This window comes from Giraffa tippelskirchi, chromosome 4 (genome assembly GCF_054371585.1).
Source record: "Giraffa tippelskirchi isolate mGirTip1 chromosome 4, T2T-mGirTip1v1.2.pri, whole genome shotgun sequence".
Taxonomy (NCBI): Eukaryota; Metazoa; Chordata; class Mammalia; order Artiodactyla; family Giraffidae; genus Giraffa; species Giraffa tippelskirchi.
Window position 1 is genome coordinate 11289629 of NC_137278.1, and position 26970 is coordinate 11316598.

General features: G+C 54.4%; 1 protein-coding gene across 1 annotated transcript; it reads right to left on the reverse strand.

The window, feature by feature from the left end:
- Positions 1–26282, reverse strand: ADGRD2 (adhesion G protein-coupled receptor D2). The gene is given in 24 exon segments (XM_081590447.1): positions 1–346; positions 441–528; positions 1331–1361; positions 2475–2528; positions 2664–2705; positions 6848–6968; positions 7812–7927; positions 8015–8148; positions 8671–8824; positions 9121–9223; positions 9482–9585; positions 10990–11122; positions 11124–11143; positions 19216–19321; positions 19940–20063; positions 20540–20674; positions 21398–21509; positions 22706–22987; positions 23245–23330; positions 23689–23787; positions 24103–24744; positions 25068–25280; positions 25635–25698; positions 26247–26282. Coding segments are annotated over 24 exon segments (3345 nt in total).
- Between the last annotated feature and the right edge of the window lie 688 nt (positions 26283–26970).

Sequence of the window (26970 nt, forward strand, 5' to 3'; positions counted from 1 at the left end):
CTAGGGCATCTGGAGGGCGGTGCTGGATGGGGGTCCCTCCGAGGCCGAGGTGGAAGCGGCTCCGTTGCTACGAGGGGCCTTAGCAACACACCCATTCAGCGGAGACAAAGGCTCTGTCACTTGAGCGCAGAGGCGCCTCTGCCGCTCTCTTGTTCCCACAGACGCTGCGCCTGCGGGGGCGGGTGCTGGGGGCTGGGAGCCGAGGTGTGTAGCGGGGTGATGGGTGGGGAGGGTGGGGTGGGGGGTTGTCTTTCTGCCCGCTCGGTACGCCTCCACCTGCAGGACGCCTGCGCCCTCCCGGCAGGCCTGCAGGGGGCGCCTCCAGCCCATTTTGCAGAAGGGGAAGCTGAGACACGGAAGGACTGGGACATTCGCCAGGACGCAGGTCGGCTGGGAGTTTGGGGTCATACAGACCTAGGCTCAGATGTGCCTAGGCTTACCCCCACGTGACTACTGCTGCCTCAGTGTCCTTATCTGTGGGGGTGGGGGAGCCGTAAAGGGCTCCTTTCTGTGCCTCAGCGTTCTGAGCTGCACAGTGGGAGGGTGACCGCACCCGTTTTCCCCAGTCACCTCATGAAAGGAGCCACCAGATGCTCAGGTTTAGCACAGAGCTCAGCCCCACTGAGAGCTCCACAGGCAGGCCTCTGGCCCTGGCTGAAAAGAATCCCGAGCTTTCCGAGGCTGGGCAGTGCTGAGTCGGCCCCTCAGAGGCTTGTCTCCAGTTCAAGACTGTGGGAACTCGGGCTCAGAGGGGCTGCCAGGGACCACGGTCCCCGGGGGCTTCCCTCGGGCCAGGCTGAGCTCTCCTTGAGCGGTGGCCCCAGCCCTGCCCTGCGGGTGGCACAGGCCTCCCGCATCATGTCCCCATCAGCTGTCCAGTGGGGAAACTGAGGCCTTCCTTGGGGAAAGCACTTGCTCCTCGTTGGGTCTCGAAGAACTCTCAGACCAGCAGGCATCTGGCCAGAGCGCTGAGAGGGGGTGAGGTGGGGAGGCTGGGCGTGGGGCGCACAGAGGAAGGCAGGCCCGTGGTTCCCTGCCATCCCGGCAGCACTGGCCTGGGAAGGGGTCCCAAACTTACTCCCTAAGAAAGCCTCTCCCCAGAGCACTGCATTGCCGCTGACCGGGCCCACTGGGTGCTACTGGGGGAATTTCAGGCACCAATAAGGAGCAGAGTGAGACAGGAAGAGCCTCTCAAATTGTGGGAGGTCGGGTGGGGTCACTTCTCAAATCACTTCCATTTCCGCACAGTGGGGCTGAGGGAGTGTCTGGGCACCAAGGGGAAAAGGGGGACACCCCCCTCCTCCCCTGCCCCAGGGTGTGGGAGCCATACCTGAAGCCTTGAATGCTGTCAGCTCCACGGCCTGGGGACAGAGGAGGTCTGTCAGGGGGTGGTCCCCCTCTCCTTCTGCTCCTCTGGCTCTGGGCACCCTTGGCTGCCTTGGTGATGACTCCTCCACCCCTGGGGGCCTTGGCATTCAGGTTCTGCCAGCTGCTCCCAGCACCCTTCAGTCTGGTAGTTGATGGAGGAGGCCCCCTGGGTCCCCATGAGAAGCCCCCACCCCAGCCCCACGCTGGTCCCTGTGGTTTCCCTAACCCTTCCAGTCACAGCTGCCAGCCCCTTGGTAGAGACCTGCCACCCCTGACCCAGCCTCACCAGTCTCTCGGGTTCTGCAATGGAGGAGAAGGTTGTGGGGATCCTGGGGCCGTGGATTCCTAGAAGGGGGAAGACACTTCAGCAGGTGAACTTGTAGGAGACAGAGGCAGGCGGCTGTCCCTCTCTGCTCCCCTTCCCTGAACAGAGACCTCATTAATCAAAAAAAAACTCTTAAGAATCCACTCAAATATTTACCTCGTAGATTAGCGCTGAAGAAACTGGGACCCAGAGAGGGAAAGTAACTTGCCCAAAGGCACACAGCAGGAAAAGCAGGAGCTCAAATACAAATTCCTGGCCTGACCCTGAAGTCATTCAACCCATGCCCTGAACCCCATGCACTGAACCCCATCCATCTACCTGCCTTCAGGAACCCCCTACACTTCTTCTGCATGGAGACCCAGGGAGGGTGACTCTGGCAAGCTCTGCCTCTGGGCTGGGCACTGGGGAGCCCTGTTGCCTGGTGGTGGAGGTGGTAGGAGGAAAGGAGCCTTTTATAAGCCACCCCCCAGGCCGTGCAGTCACAGAATTCCCCAGGGCCTGTCTCCTTGTCTTTCAGATGCTTGGCCTGAGCACTGAGGAGACTAAGGCACCGGGTGGCACTTGGACTGGAGGGTGGTATGGTCTTACCTCTAAGAGCCAGGTGTCTCTGGGGTGGAGCCAAGACTCTGGGGTCATCCCTGGCCACCTCCCAGGGACGCGAGGGTCTAGAGTGGAACCCCAGGCCCGTGGGACCAGAGCGAGCCTGAAAGGAAGGGGCATCAACACTGGGATCCCTGCCAGAGGTGGGACCTCCCACCCCCTGGTCCCCAGGTCTGCCCACCGTGAATGCCTCTGCTGCCTTCTTCTCAGTCATCCTCTGCAGGGCACTCCGGACCTGGAGGATGGGGCAGGGGCAGAGCTGGGACCCTTCCCTGACCCCCACAGGCTGGGTGCAGAGCCCCCTACAGGTAAGCCCTACCTGCCCCCATCTACATCCCACCCCAGCAGCAGCCAACATCCCCAGACTTACCTCTCCGTTGTAGGCGGCATAGACCACGAAGATGTACGGCCCCTGGGGACAGACCCAGGGTGAGGGTGGATGATCGCCTGAGAGGCCCCCATCTCTCACTGCCTGGCCTGGTACCACAGCACAGACAGCCCCGGAGACATTTAGAGACACTGGCCAGTGAATACAAATCCTGCTCTGTCCCCCAACCCGCAATGAGGAGCGGGTAGTTGTGGCATTCTATGGCAAAGAGAACCAGGAGGGCCTGGCCCTGCTGGATCCCATGCCTTCAGTCTCGGGTCACCAGGCAACCTCTCTGCTCTCTATCCCCCCACACCCCACCCCGTGACCTGCCATGTCCTCATGGCCTCACCACCTCCTGAAGCTCCAAGGCTAAATGCAGTCCAGGGACAGCAGACCTGGACAGGGACCTCACTGCATTCTGATTGTTCAGTTCAGTTCAGTCGCTCAGTCATGTCCAACTCTTTGCGACCCCATGGACTGCAGCACGCCAGGCCTCCCTGTCCATCACCAACTCCTGGAGTTTACCCAAACCCATGTCCATTGACTAGGATGGATGATGCCATCCAACCATCTCATCCTGTCGTCCCCTTCTCCTCCTGCCCTCAATCTTTCCCAGCATCAGGGTCTTCAAATGAGTCAGTTCTTCACATCAGGTGGCCAAAGGATTGGAGTTTCAGCTTCAACATCAGTCCTTCCAATGAACACCCAGGACTGATCTCCTCTAGGATGGACTGGTTGGATCTCCTTGCAGTCCAAGGGACTCTCAAGAGTCTTCTCCAACACCACAGTTCAAAAGCATCAATTCTTCAGCGCTCGGCTTTCCTCTAGCTAAATGCCTCTCTGAGCCTCTGTTTCTTCATCTGGGAAGTCAGGATGCGGCCAGGACTTGCCTCTTGCTGTGTGTGAAGGCTGAGTCACAGCTGGCTCCTCCCCACACACTCGAGGATTACAATGCCCTGGCCCCTCACCAAGCACCAGCGTGCTTGACTCTCACAGCAGCTCCATGGTGGGGGGTGGAGGGAAGTTCTTTCTCCCCATTTGATGGAGAGGGTCCTGGGACTGAGGGTGGGGACAGAGCAATGTGTCCCAGGCCTAAGTGTGGGCCTCCACCCACTCCCTCACCTTCCATCTGGACGATGCAAAAGGCAACAGTTCCTCCCCTGAGGCTCAGACAAGGGGACGCCGGTGAGGGGATGTAGGGTTCCTTGAGGCCCTCTAGCTTCCCAGGGCTGAGAACTGGAGCCCCAGAGCCCTACTACTCTCCGCAGCTCCCAAACACCAACTGGGTTGCTATCAGCCCCAACGCTGCCCCTAAGCCAGACCCTGGGGGCTCCTAGCCCCACACACCCGGCCCGTGCTCTCCCTGCAGCTCCCTGCACAGTGTCCCCCATCCTGTCTCCTTTGACTCAGTCTTTGTGCTAAGTTGCTTTGCAACCCCATGGACCCCATAGGCCATCAGGCTCCTCTGTCCATGGGATTCTCCAGGCAAGAATACTGGAGTGGGTTGCCATGCCCTCCTCTAGGGAATCTTCCCAACCCAGGGATCGAACCTGTGTATCCTGCATTGGCAGGCAGGTTCTTTACCACTAGTGCCACATCCTCATACCCAAACATTCACTCCAATCCAACCACACCAGCAACCTGTCTAACATCCTCCAAGGCCTGGGTGGAAGTCTGAGCTCCTCACACCAGCTCTGGGGACCCTGCATGGTCTGGCCCCCATGTTCCCTCCTGCCCCATTTCTCACCAGCTCCCTCGACCCCATGTCTCCCTCCATCTGATCTCACTGTGCTCCCCTAACTTTTGTATTCCCCTCTCTCCATGCAGCATTCAGGCGTTTGCTGAGCACCACTGCCTCCAGGGAACGCCCACTCTGCCTCCCCAAACGACCCGACCGCCGCTTGTGCATCTCAGTCTCAATCGCACCATACTGTGGTTGTGTGGTTTTCGTGTCTGTCTGCGCCCCCCCACCCCCCAGGCTGAGATGTCCAAGGGTGGTTTCTTTGATCCTGGGCCCCACCACGGTCTCAGCATGCAGCCCAACTTGGGCACAGGGGAGGCGCTGGGGAAGAACATGCTGAATGGCTGAGTGAAACCAACTTGCACCAGCTTATGCCTTGCCCTTTGCAAATATCATCTCAATGGAACCCAACAGTGACCCATGAGGTGGAGATTATGATTCCCTTTATACAGATGTAGAAACTGAGGCCTGTCTCCACTTGTCTAGGCCTCCCAACAAGACTCTCAAGCAGGGAAGGTGTGAGCCCCAAACTGTCACAGGACTGAGGCTCTGCTCTTCCAGCACAAAACCTGGCAGAGAGGCCAGACGGAAACAAATCACCCCCAAGAGCAAATAAATGAGTCCGGGCAGATTTCAATCCCTCCATCCCCATCCCTGCTTCCTGGTCACCTGGGGCAGGTCCTGCCCAGTTTATGCCCCAAGACACAGTGAGAAAGGGATGAGGCTGGAGGTTGAGCGGGGAGAGAATGACATGGAGAAACAGCAGGTATGACAGAAGAGAGAGGAGAGGGAAAGGCCAGGCCTGGAGAGGGAAGCATCCGGGAAGGACTCAGAGAACGTGGCTCTGAGCCAACTTGGGGAGCTGCCCTGAGATAGTCACGGGAACATCAGAGCAGGCTCAGGTCTCATGCCTTCTGACCCCTCACGAGGCAGCCTTTCTCCTCTCCCTTTCACCAGACCTGAAGGTCTGAGGCTGGCTGGGGGCAGGGGCCAAGAGAGATGACCCTCAGAGAGAGGGAGAGGCAAGGGAAGGGACCAAGAGACAGGGGTCAGAGCCCAACAGAAGGGGAGATGTAGAGAGGTCCAGGAAGAGCCAGGTAAGACCCACAGCAGAGGAGAAGGGGACAGGAACAGGAGACTGTGACAGAGACGGAGCCGGAGAGACAGAGAAGGAATCTCAGGGAAAACTCAGAGACAAAGTAAATGAGACACTGAGAGAGGAAGGGACTTGCCCTGAGAGGGAGGCGGAGGGTGGCTCTGGCCCTGTGGCTGCAGGTCTGCCTGCCCGAGGGCCACGGGCAAGGATGGAGCTGGAGTAGTTGCCATAGCAACAGGAGGCTGCTGCCCTCCCCACTCTGAGGCAGGGTGGAGAGACCTGGGCAGGGTCTCTCTGCTAAGTGGGCTGAGCTGGGATTCCAGTCTGTGGAGCTCTGGGAGTGCGGGGCTTGGAAGAAGGGCTTCTCCGTGTCCATCTGTGTCCCCAGCTGCTCAGCGCCCCCACGTCTGCAGGAGCCATGCTTCTTTGGGAAGAGCGTGGGAACCCCAGGTTTTCCTCATTCTCCCCTCCCCGCTCTGGGCATGACCTCCCTCCTTCCTGAGCTGTCTGCTGCTTCCCCATCACCTCTCTTCTTGCCTTTCTCCATTCCCACGCCTGTCGGCAGAGGGTGGCGAGTCCCCAAGGCCCAGGGGGAGACGATAACATGGACCAGGACCCTGGAGCACTTGATGCAGACCACAGGAAGAGGTGCTGGGGGTACCAGGGAGGCTGAGGGGCAGGGTGGGCTCTCCTTGGACTAGCCTCCCTCCCAGCACTCACTCAGTCCCCTGAGTTGTGGCTGTTTGTGTCCATGCCCAGGTCCCCCATAGATCTGCAAACCTCCTGAGGACAGGGGCCTAGTCTGACCCACTTCTGTGGCTCCAGGACACGCAACCCGGAAGGCACACAGGCCGGTTCCTGCGGTCCCGTGGTAATGCTTCCTTTACGTGGGTCATGTCCTACCAACCAAGACCTTTTCTGAACTGCTGTTTTCACCGATGAAGTAGATCATGCTGCCCCACAGTAGGCCACCCGCAGACCCCAAGGGGAGAGGCCCCTGGCATCCCACACCACCCCCCCCAGCTTCCTGCCGAGGCCTGAAGTGGCTCGAGCACAGCCAGGAGGCTGGGACTTCTGCGGTGCCCTCGAGCGGCAGGGTGCCCGGCATCTTAGCCACCCGCTTCTGGGCCTCAGCCTCCTCAACTGCCTAATGGACCACAAAATCCTCCCTGAGGTTCTGCTCTTTGATTGGAGGTTTGACCCAGTCCCCTCTCGCCCACCCGCCCTCTGGCAGTGTCCCTACTGCCTTGGTGACAACCACGAGAGAGAGGACACTGCCTCCCCAGGCCCCTGACCAGCCCGCCACGCCCGCGGAGCTCCAGTGTGTGGCCCAGGGCCCGGAGGTACCTGCAGGGAATTGAGGCCCACGGCGGCGTAGGCCCAGGCCGGGCTGAGGTGCACCAGCATGCCCACCAGCCAAGTCAGGCCCAGGATGGGCAGCAGGACCAACACCGGCTTCACTGTGGCCCTGCAGGACAGAGGCTGGGCTGGGGGAGGCCAGGGGCTGGGGGCGGTTCCCCACAGGGTTCTGGGGAGGGCAGTCCCTGGCAAGCACCTGGAGAGGGGCTGGAGCTGCAGACCGGGGACTGCGGCTCAGGACTTAGGTGTAGCTGGAAAGCTCAGACACCCAGAGTGGCAGGGAGTAGGGATAGTGGAGCTAGGAAGGTGGGATCCCAGTTCCAAGCCTGGCTCATCCCAAGCCTGGCTCAAGGGAAGGGAGTGGCAGCTGTCCAGGGGGAGGGCTGAGGCCTGGACAGTGGGTCCAGGGGACATGGATCTGGAAAGGCTTTCTCTCCCCACTCCTCAAGGCCCCCGGGGGGCAGCCATGCTTTTCAAGGCCCCACTGGCTTGGGTTGCCCTTCCCTTGGCAGAGGGTAGAGTGGCCAAGAGGAAGGCCTGGGGTGTGGGGGGGTGGCCCCTCCAGCAGGACATGGTCCCATAGAGTGAGGGGGTTCCAGCAGGGGTAGAGACCTAGACTCTCACTCTGAACCTGAACTTCTAGGGACTGCCTCATTTAGGGATCCCCTTCACCTATCTCCACCAGAGACAGTGCCTTCTGCGGATGGTGAGTCCCCAGGACAGCGGCTGGTGTCTACACCCCTCCTCATATACACACAGGCTCCGTTACCACCCACACATCCACACGCACGAGCACGTGTGCACACACAGCATGGACACATTGCACACACACACCCATCTACAGCCTTGCCCTCATGAGCGCATATGGCCACACACACACCCACCCTGGACTCACACATACTCACACCTGACTCCCCTGCCTCCTCCTGACTCCCCCAGGCTGGGGCCTCACCACATCTGGATCCTGAGCTGCTGCTGCATGCAGGGCTGTGGGCTCAGCATGCGGGCGCGGCGGCGGGCACTGGACACGGTGACAATCACCACACGGACCAGGATGCAGGTATTGGCCTGGAGATCTGGTGTCAGAGAGCAAAAGGGGCTCCCCCTCCCCCGACCCATCCCTCCCCGGCAGGGCCCCTGGGCCTCTCCGCTCACGGTCAGCACGAAGAGCACGGGCCCCACAAAGGCCCAGATGGCGTCTGTGTGCACGTTGAGCCAGCAGTGCCCAGTGGCCACGTAGTCGTGGGGGGACATGGCCAGGGTGATGGCCACGATGGCCACAGGCACACCTAGGGGAATAAGAAGTGACCTCAGGACCACGCCACCCATTTTGTCCTCCCTGGGAGCCAGCCCCCGTCCCGAGCTGCAGCCCCCAGCCGTCCCACAGTAGTGGGTGTACTGGTTGCACTGGGTGATCCAGGGAGTGGGGTTGGGTGGGCCTGATGCTTGTGAGTGGCACTGGAGCCCTGAGCGGTTGGGAAGTGGAAGAGCTGAGACAGAGTCGAGGTCTTAGGGTTGAGAATCAGCAGAGTTGGAGGCTGGTGACTGGCATGGGCTTAGCTGGCCCCAGATTAGGGAGGCAGTGCTGGAGGCCAGGAGCTGAGGTGGTCGAAGTGGAGGAGGATTAAGAACTGGAGTTGGGTAGAGTTGGAGGTTGATGGAGCTGAGTTTGTGTCAAGACATGAGTGCTGGTGGAGGAGGTGAGTGTGGGATGGTGGTGGGTATGAGGCGGTGGGTGTTGGACATAACGGAGGCCATGCAAGGCACGGTCGAGGGGAACGGAACACGAGTGAGGGGCAGAGGGACCTCACCCCAGCCCATGGCATAGTAGAATGGCATCCGAGGGCCGGGGCGCATGCTCACGGCCACCACCTTGCTCCACAGCAGCAGCCCCTCCACCAACATCCAGAAGAAGGCGACCAGAAAGAGAAGGTGCATCACAGCTGTGACGGCCACGCAGGCCACCTGGACGGGAGGGTGGGCGGTCCCCACCGAGGCCAGTTACGGGTGCGATACACCCTGGGTCCCCTGTCCACGCCTGGCATTGCCAACCCAAAGTAGTTTGAGTGGGTGAGGTCCCTGGGTAGCGCCCCGGGTCCAGCTCCAACATTCAGTTTTTCTCTCTAGGCCTTACTCCTCCCTGGAAATGGAGCCGAGTGCAGACATGGGGCGGGGGCTGTGGAGTGCAACCCAGAAAAGGCTGAAGGTGTTTTCCCAGCAATCCCTGAGCTCACAAGCCCCTCCACCTGCTGGTTGCCCACCTTGTTGGCCTTTGCCCACTCGCTGGCCATGAGGAAGCCCTCGGCGGAAGCCAGGGAGAAGGTGAGGTTCTTGTGGACCGTGGCCCGCTCTGACTTGGGGACCCTGGACAGACAGGGGAGGTGTTAACAGGGACACCACCACCAGCCCCCACTCCCATCAGCCACAGCCCCACCCGCGTCCGGGTGAACTGGCTGATGAAGGCAGAGAGGGCGGCTCCACAGGGGCCCACAGCCCCAGGGGAGGGCCCCGGACCAGGGTCTACTTGGACCCATGGTGGATGCCCTCCCAAGGAGGGATGTGAAGGTTGGCAAGGGGCGGGGTGGGCCCAGGGTGCCACACTAGGTGGTGAGCTTGCCTTACCCAGCTGCCAGGAAGAGCAGGAAGGTGGTGGTGAGGGCACAGAAGGACACACCACAGCCCACAAATGAGAGTGTCCTCAGCAGGGACTCCTCCTCAGGGCCTCTCTGTAGGAGGGACAGGGACCTCTGAGGACAGGAGTCCTGCCACCACCGAGTGCTGACAGGACCAGGCCTCACCTGCCCCCACCCGGCAACTTCCAGGACAACATCCATCACCCCATACCCACCACCAACCCACAGGCCTGCACACAGCAGGCACTTAATAATGAGCATTTGCATGTCCTCCTCTGCTGGCTCTCCCTAAACGGGGGGCCCGGCTTTCACTGATTTCTCAGCACTGGATGGGAAGTGGCCGACACACGCATGGGGAGGAGACAGCGTGTGATGACCACCTGCTGAGGGGGGAGTACGGAGCTGGCACGAATTACTTACCATGTGTCAAATGTCCACGCTCTGTTTTTACAGGAAAACTGCATCAGATGGCATGTTTTTCTAGTGTGCTCCCCAACACGCCAAGTGACCCCAGCATTCCTGGGCTCAGGCCCACCTCATTCAGCCTCTTGGTGAGTGACCACTGAGTCCCTTTCTGGCTCCAGCCAGCCCACCTCACTTGGCTTCCTCCTGGAGTCTGGCTTCCCCCACCCCAGTCTGTAAATGCTGGTACCTATCAGAGGCCTGCCGTGATCGAAGCCCCTTTTACTTCTAACTGCATCTCAGCCTCGGCTTTACCTACCAGCTCTTGTTTCCAGCTGAGACCCCTCCTGCCCTGAGCACTAGGCCACAGGCCCCACGGCCCCCCAGACCTGTGGTCCCCCAAATCTGTTGCCTGCCTGAGGCTCCTCAGAAATGAGTCCCTCATCTTCTAGTGGCCCTGGACTGGGCCCTGGCCCAGTCTCCCCACTGCTTCCTGGTCCAGGGTCCCTCCCTTCTCCTAGGCCCCTCGCTGCTTTCCCCTCTGTCACCACCCCAGCCTCACTCCTGGCACTGCGGGCTCCCTCATGCACATGTAATGCCTGCTTCACCTCCTTCCACACATCCTCTGCAGCAGGACCACCATCTAAGCACGTGAGCCTGGCATTCCAGGTCTGTCTGATCTGACCCAGGCCCACCTTGCCTACCGCCACCCCCGACCATGAACATTGCGCTGAAAGTCCCAGACTCACTGCAGTTCTAGAACATAACTGGTCTGCCATTTCTAGCCTCCTTGTGCTTCCTTGGTGGCTCAGCTGGTAAAGAATCCGCCTGCAGTGCGGGAGACCTGGATTCGATCCTTGGGTTGGGAAGATCCTCTGGAGAAGGGAAAAGCTACCCACTCCAGTATTCTGGTCTGGAGAATTCCATGGACTGTACAGTCCAGGGGTTGCAAACAGTTGGACACGACTGAGCGACTTTTACTCTGCCTTTGCTCAGGTGGCCTGCTGCTTGGCATATCTTTCTGTTCAACTATTGTTCATCCTTTAAAACTCGGTCCTGACATCACCTTCCCCTGCCCCCCTCCCCAGCACTCACCTGGACATCATACACCTGCAACAGGATGGCAAAGTTGGTGCTGTGGTTGCAGAAGCAGGCAGTCGAGCCCTGGTACAGGGCAGTCACAGAGCAGCCAGCGGTGGCCCAGGAGCCCCCTGAGTCTGGGCTTGGGGTGAGTAGGGGACAGAGGGCTCTTGAGATGGGCTGCACATGGGGGTAGGGGCTGGGGGAAGCCTTTCCACAAACTCTGGGGTCTCTCAGTGTCCTGCCTCTATCCAGTTATGTGACCTTGGGCAAGTCACTGCCCCTCCCCGGGTCTCTGCTCCCCATCTGTGAAATGGGAGGATAGGGCTGAAACCAGTGATCAGTATTAACTGCATTAATTACTAAGCAACAATGATTGATCTTCATTCTCTGACTTGGGATATATCATCAACTCTAACACCCATCCCACAGACGAGTCTCTCCCTACTCTAAGCCCATAGGGTAGGCTTACATACCTCCTATGTCAGGGAGCTCACTACCTTCTGAGTAACAAGCTCTCCTGCCCAAGTTTGTCTCCAGCTGAGTGGGGCCTGGAACCACCCCCACAAGGAAGTTGATGAATGGAAGCCAAAAACCCGCTTGAGTTCTGCCTCATCCTCAAGTGTAATGGATGTCTTTTTTTTTTTTTAATGCCTTATTTAAAGAACTTGGAAACTCACCTGATACTGAAGTTCCAGAAAGCACAGACAGGCTCCACCAGTTTCAGAGGGAAGGCCTAAGGGCAGCCAACAAGGACAGGGCAGGTATGTGAGCACACGTGGGCAAGGAGAGAGATCAGTGGATGCAGGGAGATGTGGAGACCTCCTGTGTTTGAGGGGTTGGGGGTTGTCCAGCATAAATCATGGGTGCAGGGGTTGGAGAAAAATGCCAGTGGGAAGGCTCAAAGAAGTTGAAGTAAGTAGAGTTGCAGGCTGGCATTATGGTTAATATCAAAATCCTAGGAAAGAACTAAATGTCCATCCTTTGGGGATTCCGTAAGAGAGCCTCTGGAAGTACTGCGAGTTTAGCAAGGCTATAGAATACAGTATCATTATATAGAAATCAATTGCATCACTATAAACTTATAATGAACAATTTAAAGTTGAATTAACAAAACAATACCATTTACAAAAACATCAAAAAGTCTCTACTACTTAGTGGTGCATCCATGCTTAGTCATTAAGTCATGTCCTCCTCTTGGCGACCCCATGGACTGTAGGCTGCCAGGCTCCTCTGTCCATGGGATTCTCCAGGTAAGAATGTTAGAGTGGGTTGCCATTTCCTCCTCCAGGGGATAATCCTGACCCAGGCATGGAACCTACATCTCCTGCATTTGCAGGTGGATACTTTACTGCTGAGCCACCTGGGAAGCTCATACTACTTAGAAGTATGTCTAACAAAAAACCTTCAAGACCTGTACATTGACAACTAGATATCACTGCTGAGAAAAATGCAAGAAAATCTAAATAAACTCAGTGATATACCTTGATCAAGGATTGGAAGACTCATCGTTAAGATGCTAGTTCATCAGTTCAGTTCAGTCGCTCAATCGTGTCCAACTCTTTGCGATCCCATGAATTGCAGGCCTCCCTGTCCATCACCAACTCCCGGAGTCTACCCAAACCCATGTCCATCGAGTTGGTGATGCCATCCAACCATCTCATCCTCTGTCGTCCCCTTCTCCTCCTGCCCCCAATCCTTCCCAGCATCAGGGTCTTTTCCAATGAGTCAACTCTTCGCATGAGGTGGCCAAAGTATTGGAGTTTCAGCTTCAACATCAGACCTTCCAATGAACACCCAGGACTGATCTCCTTTAGGATGGATTGATTGGATCTCCTTGCAGTCCAAGGGACTCTCAAGAGTCTTCTCCAACACCACAGTTCAAAAGCATCAATTCTTCGGCGCTCAGCTTTCTTCACCGTCCAACTCTCACATCCATACATGACCACTGGAAAAACCATAGCCTTGACTAGACGGACTTTCGTTGGCAAAGTAATGTCTCTGCTTTTCAATATGCTATCTAGGTTGGCCATACCCTTCCTTCCAAGGAGTAAGCATCTTTTAATTTCATGGCTGCAATCACCATCAGCAGTGATTTTGGAGCCCAAAAAAATAAAGTCTGACACTATTTCCACTAGTTCATCATCTTATTTCAATTTGGGAGATTCAGTGCAATCCCAATCAAAATCCCAGTAGGTTTTTCCATAGACATTAACAAAAGTGCTTTTGGCTGTGCCACGGGGCATGCAGGATCTTACTTCCCTGACCCGGGGTCATCTATGCCCTCTGCAGTGAAAATGTGGATTCTTAACCACTGCCAGGGAAGTCCCCTGATTCTAAAAGGTGTACAACAACCTGAAGACCCTAGGCCAGCCAAAGCAGTTTTGAAAAGGAAGTGCAAAGTTGGAGGACTTATATTAACTGATTTCAAGGCTTATCATACCAATACATTAATCAGGACATATAGGATTAGTGTATAGATCTACAGAATAGAATAGAGTGCCCAGAAATAGACTTACACATATATGGACAATTGATTTTCAAAAAGGTGACAGGATAATTCAATTGGAGAAAGAATGATATTTTCAACAAATGGTGTTGGAATGGGATATGGCAAAATATGTGTATATGGCAAAATATGAAGTCCAACCCCTACCCAACATAATATTCATAAATGAATTGAATAAAGCACAGATCTAAATGTAAAGGCTAAAACAATAAACCTCTTCGAGAATATCTTTGTGACCTTGGGATAGGCAAGTTTTCCTAGACATGATGCAATGAGTATAAGCCATGCAAAAGAAAAATTGATAAACTGGACTTCATCATATTTAAAACTTATCTTTCAAAAACACAGTTAAGAAAAACAATCCACAGACTAGGAGATATTATGTACAAAACATATAGCTCACAAAGGACTTATATCCAAAATATATAAAGAATTCTTACAATTCAATAGTAATACAAATAATTTAAAAATTGAGGAAGAACAAAGCTGGAGGCATCATGCTCACTGATTTAAAAGAATATTAGAAAGATATAGAAATTAAAACAGTATGAGATTGGCATAAAAGCAGACATATAGATCAATGGAACAGAATAGAGAGCTCAGAAATAAATGTCTGTGTGTATGGTCAGTTGATTTATGACAAAGGAGGCATGAATATATAATGGGGAAAGAACAGTCTCCTCAATAAATGATGTTGGGAAAATTGGACAGCCATAGGCAAAAGAATACTACCCACTCCAGTATTCTTGGGCTTCCCTTGTGGTTCAGTTGGTAAAGAATCCACCTGCAATGCGGGAGACCTAGGTTCGATCCCTGGGTTGGGAATATTCCCTGGAAAAGGGAAAGGCTACCCACTCCAGTATTCTGGCCTGGAGAATTTCATGGACTGTATAGTCTATGGGGTCACAAAGAGTTGGACATGACTGAGCAACTTTCACTTCACTTCAGGCAAAAGAATAAAACTTAACTACTGTCTTATACACAAAAATTAACTCAACACTGAACTAGACTTGAATTTAAGACCTGAAACCATAAAACTGCTAGAAAAAAACATAGGTGGTAAGCTCCTTGGCAGAGCAAAAATATTTAAAAGCCTAAACTATCCAGTTAAACACAGGCAGAAGACATACATACAGCCAATGAGTACATGAAAAGATGCTCAACATCATTAATCATAAGGAAAATGCAAAACTACTGAGATATTACCTCACACCTGTTAAGATGGCTATTACCAAAAACACAAGAAATATCGTGTTGGTGAGGAAATGGAGAAGAGGGAACACTCGTACATGTTGGTGAGAATGTAAATTGGTGCAGCCACTATGAAAACAGTATAGTGGTTCCTTCAAAAATTAAAAATAAAACTACCTTATGATCCAGCAATTCCACTCCTATATATATCCAAAGAAAATGAAGATACTAATCAGAAATGATATATGACACTGCTTATTTGGATGGGTAAGCAACAAGGACCTACGGTATAGCACATGAAACTCTGCTCAATGTTGTGTGGCAGCCTGGATGAGAGGGGAGTTTGGGGGAGAATGGATACATGTTTATGTATGGCTGAGCCCCTTCGCTGTTCTCCTGAAACTATCACAACATTGTTAATCAGCTATAACCCAATACAAAAGAAAGCTTTTTTAAAAAGAAAATATGTTAATATATGCACCTCCATGTTCACTGCAGCATTATTTTCTAGAGCAAAGAAATGGAAACAACCTGTGTCCATTGATGAATGAACGAATAAAGAAACTGTGGTCTGTGTGTATATATATACATATATATATATATAGTGGTGTGTGTATATAATATGTGTGTGTGTGTATATATATATATATATATATATATATATAGGCTTCCCTGAAAGCTCAGCTGATAAAGAATCTGCTTGTAATGCAGAAGGCCTGGGTTTGATCCCTGGATTGGGAAGATCCCCTGGAGGAGGGCATGGCAACCCACTCCAATATTCTTGCCTGGAGAATCCCCATGGACAGAGGAGCCTGGCAGGCTACAGTCTATAGGGTCACACAGAGTTGGATACGACTAAAGCGACTTAGCATGCATGCATGCATAGATATATAAAACAGAATATTCAGTTCAGTTCAGTTCAGTTGCTTAGTTGTGTCCAACTCTTTGCGATCCCATGGACTGCAGTACACCAGGGTTCCTGTCCATCACCGACTCCCAGAGCTGACTCAAACTCATGTCCACCAAGTCGGTGATGCCATTCAACCATCTGATCCTCTGTTGTCCCCTTCTTCTCCCGCCTTCAATCTTTCCCAGCATCAGGGTCTTTTCAAATGAGTCAGTTCTTTGCACTAGGTAGTCAAAGTATTGGAGTTTACACTTCAGCATAGGTCCTTCCAGTGAATATTCAGGACTGATTTCCTTTAGGATGGACTGGTTGGATCTCCTTGCACTCCAAGGGACTCTCAAGAGTCTTCTCCAACACCACAGTTCAAAAGCATCAATTCTTCGGCGCTCAGGTTTCTTTATAGTCCAACTCTCACATGCATACATGACCACTGGAAAAACCAAAACTTTGACTAGACAGACCTTTGTTGGCAAAATAATGTCTCTGCTTTTTAATATGCTGTCTAGATTGGTCATAACTTTTCTTCCAAGGAGTTCAGTTCAGTCGCTCAGTCGTGTCCAACTCTTTGCGACCCCATGAATTGCAGCATGCCAGGCCTCTCTGTCCATCACCAACTCCCGGAGTCTACCCAAACCCATGTCCATCGAGTTGGTGATGCCATCCAACCATCTCATCCTCTGTCGTCCCCTTCTCCTCCTGCCCCCAATCCTTCCCAGCATTAGGGTCTTTTCCAATGAGTCAACTCTTCGCATGAGGTGGCCAAAGTATTGGAGTTTCAGCTTCAACATCAGACCTTCCAATGAACACCCAGGATTGATCTCTTTTAGGATGGATTGATTGGATCTCCTTGCAGTCCAAGGGACTCTCAAGAGTCTTCTCCAACACCACAGTTCAAAAGCATCAATTCTTCGGCGCTCAGCTTTCTTCACCGTCCAACTCTCACATCCATACATGACCACTGGAAAAACCATAGCCTTGACTAGACGGACTTTCGTTGGCAAAGTAATGTCTCTGCTTTTCAATATGCTATCTAGGTTGGCCATACCCTTCCTTCCAAGGAGTAAGCGTCTTTTAATTTCATGGCTGCAGTCACCATCAGCAGTGATTCTGGAGCCCCAAAAAATAAAGTCTGACACTGTTTCCACTGTTTCCCCATCTATTTCCCATGAAGTGATGGGACCAGATGCCATGATCTTAGTTTTCTGAATGTTGAGCTTTAAGCCAAATTTTTCACTCTCCTCTTTCACCTTCATCAAGAGGCTCTTTAGTTCTTCTTCGCTTTCTGCCATAAGGGTGGTGTCATCTGCATATCTGAGGTTATTGATATTTCTCCTGGCAATCTTGATTCCAGCTTGTGCTTCATCCAGCCCAGCGTTTCTGATGATGTACTCTGTATATAAGTTAAATAAGCAGAGTGACAGTAGACAGCCTTGACGTACTCCTTTCCTGATTTGGAACCAGTCTGTTGTTCTATGTTCAGTTCTAACTGTTGCTTCTTGACCTGCATACAGATTTCTCAGGGGGCAGGTAAGGTGGTCTAGTATTCCCATCTCTTTCAGAATTTTCCACAGTTTATTGTGATCCACACAGTCAAAAGCTTTGGTGTAGTCAATTAAGCAGAAGTAGATGTTTTTCTGGAAATCTCTTGCTTCTTCTTTGCCTTTTTGCATTTCTTTTTCTTGGGGATGATCTTGATCACTGCCTCCTGTACAATGTCGTGAACCTCCATCCATAATTCTTCAGGCACTCTGTCTATCAGATCTAAGCCCTTGAATCTATTTGTCACTTCCACTGTATAATTGTAAGGGATTTGATTTCAGTCATACCTGCACACATGCATATATAAGACAGAATATTATTCAGCCATAAAAAGAATGAAATCTTGCCATTTGAAACAATGTGATGGACCTTGAGGCCATTATATTAAGTGAAATAAGTCAGACAAAGACAAATACCTTATGATCTCACTTCTATGGGGGCTCTATAAAAAAAAGTCAGGCTCGTAAAATACAGAGAACAGACTGGTTGCCAGTGCAGGTGGGGCAGGGGCAGGGAGAAAAGGGTAAAGGAAGTACAACAACAAAATTAAAAGACAGAGGATCTATGTGGTTTGCGTGGAGAAATGTCAGTAATCAGAAAAGCAAATAGCAGGCTAATGTAAACATTTTTGGAAAAAAAATGGTAAAGAATATTTCCTATTTTTTTAAAAAGCCCAATGACATCTCAAAAAATTTTTAATTAAAAATTGAATGAAAACTGGGAAAAAGATTTGAATTTATATTTAACAGAGGAAGATATATGAATGCCTGATAAGTGTATAAAATGATGCTCAAAATCATTGATCTTCAAGGAATTGCAACTTAGAACCACAATGAGATGTCAATACAAAGCCATTATAATGAACAACAGGCAACAACATAGATGGTACTCGAAACCAACATTTGAGCAAAAGAAGCCAGACTACAGTACACATTATATGCTTCCTATCATATGACACTTTAGGAAAGACAGACAGTCTAGAGGCACAGACAGCAGAGCAGTAATTTCCTGGATCAGAATGGGAAAGGCTGACGGGGAAGGAGCTTGAAGAAGCCTTTGGGAAAGGTGGACAAGTTGTGTATCTTGACTGGGGCAGTAGTAATGAGTAGGTACACTGGTCAAAACTGATCAAATTTTACACTTAAAATGGATGGTTTAGTATATGTAGATTTATGTACTTTAATCAGATAGATTTTTAAGAAGTCTTGAGATGATATACAAAAGACATAAGCTGTGGTGTATGAGTGTATTTGTGTGTGTGTGTGTGTGTGTGTGTGAGTGTGTAGGCACATGTGTCCAGGATTGGTGATTTTGGGGAAAGCAAACTCTTAACTTTCCCTGAAATGCTCTAAAGTTTCAAAAGCAAGAAGGAATTTGTGTTTTACATGTAATGAATTAAATGACATATCCTGCTGATAATTCCATGTCGGTTTATAGCAAAACACCCCATTCCTTACATAACCTCAGCTGATATTCTATTGTGTGGCTCTACAAGGCTTTTTTGCTGGGGCAGGGGGCGCACTGCGTGGCATGCAGGATCTTAGCTCCCCAACCAGGGATGAAACCTCTGCTCCCCGAAGTGAAAGTTCTGAGTCTCAGCCGCCGGACATCCGGGGAAGTCCCTACAAGGCTTTTAAAGTGGTCCCCTGTTGATGGACATTCAGGTCACTTTCATGCTTACAAAGCACACTGCATGGTGGGCCTCTCACATCTCCTTGTGTGATCTGATGAGAACCACCAGTTTTTTGAGTCATGAAGAACTATAACAAAATCCCAGCTCTGCCACTTAAAAGCTGGCACCAGGCACACCAGCTTCCCTAAGCTCATGTTTGTGGAATGGGCAGTTGGGAGATTAAATGAATGCTGCTTATTTAAGGTTTCTGCCATAAAGTAAGCATGCAATGCATTACGTCCCTTCCCCCTCTCCCAAAGACAATCGGATGGCTTGTGGATGTGTACTTTCTCAAACAGTTTTAGACCTTGGTTCTCCAGTGAATAAATATTGGGATGTGGAGGGGGGTGGGGGGTGGCGGGAGTGGGCGCCAAACCAGGATAACCGTCCCAGGGGGCTGTTTCCCGAGGCACCACACAGTACCTGGGCCTGGTGTTGCAGGTGAAAGGTCACAGCCATGTTGGCCTCCCCAGTTTCATCCCACACCTCAGAGGAGATGATGGCTGACCCCACCTGGGTGCTTAGGAACCTGTGGGGAGAAAGGGAGCTTGTAAGAGCACCAGGGGTCTGAGGGGGAGAGGTCACACATGCCTGAGGCAATCAGAGATGACACCTCTCAGTCCAAAGAAACATCAGCAAAAGCCCTGTGCGGGGAATTAGGGCACCTGGGTTCCGTTCTTACTGGTAATTTGGTTGCCCTGGTGGCTCAGATGGTCAAGAATCTGTCTGTGATGCAGGAGACCCACACGGATTCGAACCCTGGGTCAGGAAGATCCCCTGGAGGAAATGGCAACCCACTCCAGTATTCTTGCCTGGAGAATTCCATGGACAGAGGAGCCTGATGGGCTGCAGTTCACAGGGTCGCAGAGTCATGACACGACTGAGTGACTAACGTTTTCATTTTCTATTCCCTCCCTGAGGCTCAACACTGGAGCTGGGACCCCAGGCAGAAGTAGAGCCATGTTCCCACCAGCACACCTTTGCCAGGCCCAGAAATCTGTGTGTGTTAGGGGTGAGCAGGTTTGGCCCTGGGCTGCCAAGGGAGATTTGCCCACCAGAATGGGGGTGGGTTCTGGGAGGGGATGGAGGCCTGGCCTTCCCTGGGGAGGCAATCCAGGCCCTCAGCAGCCTACTGGGTGGGACCCACCTCTGCATGCTGCTTGTTCCTTCAGGACCGTCAGGGGCCCGCGGCTCCTGGCCAGGGGCCCCCAGGGTGTGCTGGATGACACTCGAGCTGAACCAGCTGTGGATCATGGTGACTCCAGAGAGGCCTGGATGAACAGGAGGAGGCCTGAAACCCAGCCAGTGACTGAGCGGGCACCACAGGTTGGTCCCGAGGGAAAAGCTCTGCCCATTTTACAAAAAGGGAAACCGAGGCTCATAGAGGTTAAATGACCTCCCAGAGATCACACAGTTAAGAGGTGGGCAGAGCCAGAATTTCAACCAGCTATAGTTGACATGCTTAAGCTGGCAGCTCCACAATCCTTTGCCCCTTATCCTAATCCTCCACCCCAGGTGGCACCCAGGGAAACTGTTTGGGGTTTGAGGGGAGAAGACTAAGTGAACACCTACTATGAGGTAGGTGTTTAAGCTCCTAACAATCCAACAAGGCGAATACTAATCTTACAGATGGGGAGACAGTTCTGAAAGCTGAGGTGACTTATTCAGAATAGCAGAGCTAGGAACTTCGAGGGCTGAGATTTGACCCAGACCCCAGGGGGTCCCACCACCTGTCCTCCTTGCCCACCTTTCCCGAGGAGCCGCCTCACTTCAGCAGCGGGGATGCGGATGTGGCCGGGCCCATCTGGATGCCCGCTGGGCATCGTGAACACGTAGCCCTCCGTGCTGGCCTCCCTCAGGCGTAGGCGCCGCACCTCCAGGCCTGTGGTCAAACGGGGCTGAGTGGCTGGACCTCAGGAGGGAGGTCTTCATGCTGGGCTGGTCCAGCTGGCAGGGTCTGCTTACCCTCTCCCTGCCACACACCCAGGAGGCCCCCATTCCTGCTCAGAGGGGCTCAGCAACTTGCCTAAAGTAAGTCTGACATTTCCAAGTCCAGGGGGACAGGGTGACTGAGAAGAGGGAGTCGCTAGGGGGCAGACCCTGAATATCGGTGAGCCACCAGAAATCACTAGGCCCCTGAAAGACCCAAGTTTTGCCTGTAGTTCCACTGTCAGTGCTCCCCCACTCAATCTGTAATACCAACATTCACTGAGTCTGGTCCTGAGATGCAGAAATGACTCAGAAACAGCCCTGGCACTCAGGGAGCTTCAGGCTGAATCATATTAATTGCCACAAAAGCAACAATAGATATGTTCAAAACACCAGGGTAACAGAGGAGAGAGGAACTGACTGTTGGGAGAGAGCTAAAACTGGGGAAGGCTTCCTAGCAGAGCTGATGCTCGAGCAGGGTTCTGAAGGATGTATAGGAGTTTGCTAAGAGATCAAGAGAGTATTCTGGAGGGAGGGCACAGCATGGGCCAGGGCAGGAACAGAAAGGAGTATCTGTGGGAGTCAGAGAACTCCCAGTGATCAGGGCTGAGGAGGATGTCCGAGCCCAGGCCCCACCCGCAGCCCAGTTGTGTGGGACAGGCTAGGGCAGGCTCACCAGCGTGGCGGTGCTGGAGGTGCATTCGAGGCCGCTCGGAGGTCAGCACGGAGTTCAGCAGGGGTGCCAGGCGCTGCACACTCGCCACCAAGGCCATGGGTCCGCCAACCACCTGGGAGGAGGCTACAGCTCAGCCCCTCTCACACTCCACACCCCACTACCACCTGCCCTGACTGCTGGGGTTAACACATTCTCGTGGATCTGGGAGGTGGCCCACCTGCTCCAGACCCTCAGAGGCTCCGCCTGAGGTCGTCCAGGATCAAGTCCTGGATCCTCAGCCTGACATTTGAGGCCCTGCCTGATGAACCTTCTCTGGCTTCTCCAACCCAGTCCTAAGCCACGTTGTCCTCAACTCAAGCTGAAGGCCTCACAGCACTCTCTGCCTGATGGTAGGTTGTTTGCCAATGAGGCACACTCAGAAGGCAGAGCCATGCCTTTTGCTTCTTTGGTCTGACTCGGTGTTAGACCTATAACAGGTGCTCAAGTTTTAGCTTCCAAAAGAAAGCCATGGGATGGGGGGTGGGGGGGTGCTGGTGAGGACAGAGCAGGGATGGGGATCATGCATGGTTGGGACCCCTCCTCTGTGCTGGGCAAGTAACCTGATTTACACCTACTCCTCTCCATTGCCTAAGCAAGGCAGGTATGATCATCCCCACTTTACAGGGAAGAAAACTGAGGTTCAGAGTCCAGTTTGCCCGTCTGCCGCAGTGTTTCAGATCCTCAGTAAAATGTGGGGTTACACCCTCCCCAGGACGGGGAGCACCACCTAGAGAGGTGAACATCCCACAGAATCAGCCTCCTGGGTTGTGTCATCCCCACCCCACCCTCAAACCCAGGTTTCGCTTCTGTTCTGAGGTCACAGGGGACCATGCCTGCCTCTGAAGCCCCAGAGCTCTCAAGGCAATGTTCATGACCCCGTGTTTTCTCACTTCTCTGAGCTGATGATTCCCAGGTCTACAGCCACTTCTGCCACGACGAGATTTCCAACACCCTCATCATCTGTCTCTTCTATTCTCCATGGCTGAACACTTAGCATAGAGGACCTCCCACTTAAGGTGGTCAGTGATTGTTGGATACGGGAGGCCCTTGTTGACTAGTGGCTCTTAATTTTTAACTGCAGAAGCTGTTGTTCAAGAGCAGTTGTTTGTGGACGTTCAACTTATAAAACAGACAGATGAGGAGCTTCTCCAGATGGATGGCGAGATGGAGCTCAGAGATGGGTGCTGACTTGCCCATGGCTACACAAACGGGTGACAAGGTAGGAACCAGAGCCCAGACCCCTGTGGCACCCAGTCCTGCCAGCCTCACCTCACTGACTGACAGCCACGCACCAGCCAGCGGCTCCTCCAGGACCAGGCTGGCCACAGACACGACGGCCTGGCCCAGCTGCTCCCAGGGCCCTGTCGTGGGCTCTGGCTCCCACGTCCCAAGGGCGGCCACTCTTTTCAGAAAGCGCAGGACAGCCAGCAGTGCTGCTGGCCCCAGTGGAGCTGCCTCCATTGCCAGGACTCCCTCCAGGATTCTCAGGAAGCTGGCGGCCTCGGTCAGGGACAGGTCTCCATGGGCTTCAGAGAGAGGGTCAGGAAGGAGCTGTGGGGCAGAGGAGCTGCTGATGGCGGGTCTGGCTGTCACAAGGGGGACCCCCGTCACCAGGGCCTATGTGCTTGGTCTCTTCCTGTCTTCTTGGTGGGTACAGATCTAACTACTCATGAGCCCCCAGCTCTCAGAGTGCATGGGTACATGAACAACCTTAATTCCTGCACACACATTAGGTGAGTGTCCCCTTCCCAGGTGAGGACACTGAAGTTCGTGGAGGCCACCCAAAGTGCCCCTGGGAGGGGGCTCACCACAATGGCGTTGGCCAAGGCATTGACTCGGCTGATAACATCCTGGCCAGGCCACGACCGGGCGTCTTGCAGCCGCCGGTACTTCTCTGAAAAGCAGTGGATGCCAGACTGAGCCCTGGGCAACCTCCTCCCCAGAGTTGCCCCATCCACCCTGTGCCGCTTGCAGAGGACGGGCACACTGATGGTGCTGTGTTTGGAGACTTAAGTGTTGTGGATGGGGAAACCGAGATACTGAATGGCAAAAGCACCTGCTTGAGGTGAATCCCACAATCTGGCATTCGCCTCCAGGTCAGAATGGCCCCATTTGTCTGTCTGTGGTCTAGACTCTACCGAGGCCCCAAGATGCTGAGAAGATTCCCAATTCCCAGGCTGTGCCAACTGCTCCCCCCTCAGCCTACACTGGCCCATACCCAGCGTCCCCTTCAACAGAGCCGGACGGCGCACCTGTCCGGTAGCAGCAGAGGAAGGGCAGCGGCTGCAGGCAGAGCAAAGAGCCCTCGGTGTGGGGTCCTGGGTCCCACGTAGGGCACTCCTCTGAGGGCACTGGCCAGGGTGGGAGAGGTGTCAGCGCCGCCTCCTGGCTGCTCACCCGTCTCCACGACCCACAGCACATTCGGGCCTTGAAGGCACCTGCACGCCTGAGGGGGCACCAGGACGCGCGACCCTGGAGTTAGGGGGCGACGTGGGAACCGGAGAGAGGAGCGATGCAACCAGCCCTGGGTGGAGCAAGGCGGCCGCGGGGTTGGGGGCGGGGGGCGAGTCCCTCCAGGCTGCTAAGACTAGGTACTAGGTACTGGGGGCCTGGAGAGGGCGTGGCCAGGCTTGGGTGTGGCAGGCAGGAGGCGGGGCAGGCCGTACCCGGACAGAGAAGCCGCACCCACACCGGCGGCAGCAGCGAGGTTGTGACGTCCAGGGCGCCCAGATCCCAGCGGAAAAGCAGGCCTCCGGGGGGCGGCGCGCAGGCCCATGCCCGGTGCATTTGCGCGGGGCTCAGCGCGCGGGCCCACAGGTGGAAGTCGGTGAGGTTGCCGCTGAAGGCGTCGCGCGCTGAGAAGCCGCCGCCCAGAGAGTCCTGGTCCTGGCCCAGCACGAGGATGCCGCCAGGTGGCAGCGGGTGGCCAGCGCCCAGGCCCCGCGCCCCAGCGCGACGCCGCCCGTCCGCGAATAGCGACCAGCGCCCACCAAGCTGCTCCCACGTGGCGCACACGTGGTGCCAGCGGCCGTCCGCGAGGAAGGCAGCGCGGAAGGGCGCGTGATGCCCGCGCACCACGAGCGCCGCGTGCACGGCGCCGCCCGGCTCGGCAAAGGCTCGCAGCTGCAGCGCGTTGGCCAGCGTGGGCACAGCCAGCGAGAAGAGTGCTGCCGGGTCGGACGAGGTGGCGTCCCACTGCACGTGCGCGCACGCTGTCAGCGCCCCCAGCGCGGGCAGGGGCGTCGGAAGTCTAGCCGCCCGGTCCGCGGATCTCTCCCTGAACATCAGTGCGGCTGTGGTGCGCGCGCCTGCGGGGATACACAGGCCTCCGCCTCAGTTTTCTCACCTGCACACACCGTCTGGCATCTGACAGCCCATTGTCACATCTGCAAAGCCCGCCCCCTTAAGCTTCGGGTGCCTCCCTCCCTCAGGAAGGAAGAAATGGGGGCTCCAGTGCCTCTAACCCAGGGGTAAATCCTCTACCCTCAGTCCAGGACAAGGGAATCTGAGATTGCGACTCGACTTGCTCTGGGCTCAAACCACAAAGACTGTCACAGTGGGCAGCTCTCTCGAGGTCACCAAAGCTCCCTCCCTCCCAGCCCCCATTTTTCAGGCCCCGGCCCAAACTCACGCCTCTGCGGGGGTCTTTGCAGAGGGGCTTCTCTTTGGACCACCCAGATGGGGTCAGGCAGCCGCGCAGTGAGGAGCCCATCTGGGGGCGGCAGTACCAGGTGGCCCAACTGCTGCTCACAGGACTCTTGGGCCTGCCACCAGCTCAGCCGCTGCCCTGGAAACTTGCACACCTCATCTGCAGTCTCCACTACCTCTCCAGGGGCCGCTGGAGCTGCAGGGTGGGAGGAGGGTCTATGGGGGAGAAGTGTGTGGGCATCTACCCTTGCCGGGTGAGTGGGGTGGCAGGACCAAGGACACTGGGCTTGGAGTCATTTGGGGCTGGATGGAGCTGAACCCTGGCTATGCTAGCAAGTTTTGTCCCCTTGCTGGGTCTGTTGTGTCATCTGTGTAGTGGCAGGAATGAGATGGACACGAGTGATGCTTTCAGCCCAGGGCTTGGTATAGTGGGGCTGAACTAAACTGCGCATCCTCCTTCTTTTGCTTTCCAGGCCAGTGTGGCACATGGGCCAGGGGCTGGCTGAGCTGGGGGAGGGGAGAGCCTCTCTGGGGCATCCCTCATACCAACCTGTGATCCAGGAGTTCCTTGATTCACCTGGCGAGTTGGAAGGGGTCCCAGAGAGACTCCTTATCTGAGAGAGAAGACAGGTGGGGTCTGAGTCAGGTCCCCATGCCCATATGTGCTGTTATTGAATGCCTACTGTGTGCTCCAGCAGGGTGCAGTGGAGGCTGCAGGACCTACAGTCAGACCTAGGTTCATCCAGAGTGAGATCTTAGGCAGGTCACTTCATTGCCCTGAGCCTGTTCCTAGTATCTGAAGTGAAAGTGAAAGTGTTAGTCACTTAGTCGTGTTCAGCTCTTTGTGATGCTATGGACTGTAGCCTGCCAAGCTCCATCTGTCCATGGAATTCTCCAGGCAAGAATACTGGAGTGGATTGCCATTCCCTTCTCCAGGGAATCTTTCCGACCCAGGGATTGAACCTGAGTCTCCTGCATTGCATGCAGATTCTGAGTCACTGGGGAAGCCCTAGCATCTAGTGGATGCTTTATTCTAGTTCTGTGCCAGGGTCTTGTCCTTTGCAGTTACCTCATGATGTGAGCTGGCCACTTGGAACCCTAGCTGCTTTGAGTCTTCTTGGCCTCCTCCCCTCCACCCCCTGCCTCCCGGAAGTTCAGGTACCAGGAGGGCTAGAAGGCAGTAGCACCAGGGGGGCATTCTGGATCCAGCAGGAGCAGGTGAGGAACAGCAGAGATCACAGGTGTGGCCAGTGTAGACTGAGGAAGGAAAGAAGCACAGGAAGGCTGCTCAGTGTCCCGCCTTGCTGTGCCACCCACTCTGTCATCTTGCCCCTTGTTTGGCTCCCAGACCCCACTGGGCTGGAAACCCAGGATGGGATGGCCCACCCAGGAGGGATGACATTTACTTGTACAAAAGGGATGGTCTCCAGGAGCCTCTTCCAGGACTGTAGCTGGGAAACACTGTAGCCCTGGTGAGCTGGTGGGAAGGAGGGTGGAGAGAGCAACAGCCCACCGGCTAGAGAGGGATGGAAAGCAAGTGCGGGGTCTCCTGAGGTGGGAGGAGAGGGAGTGAGAGTGAGCTCCCCACCCTGTAGGTTTCCTTGTGTTCTTTGCGCTTCTCAGCCTGGTGTTCAAGGCTCTGTGCAATCAGACTTCTGCTGAGCTCTCTGGCCTCATCATTTCCCCACACAGCCACCTTTCCCTTGCTCCCCATGCTGCTCCCGTTTCCCCAGGCCGCATCCCTTCTCCAGACCTTTGGCCACACTGTCCCTCCTTCCTAGACTGGCCTCCCGCTCCCTCGGAGGCACCGCCTACAAATCAGCTCACCAGCACTCCATCCACCCAGCACCTGCGGCAGACCTGCCACCGCCAGGCACTGTAGTTAG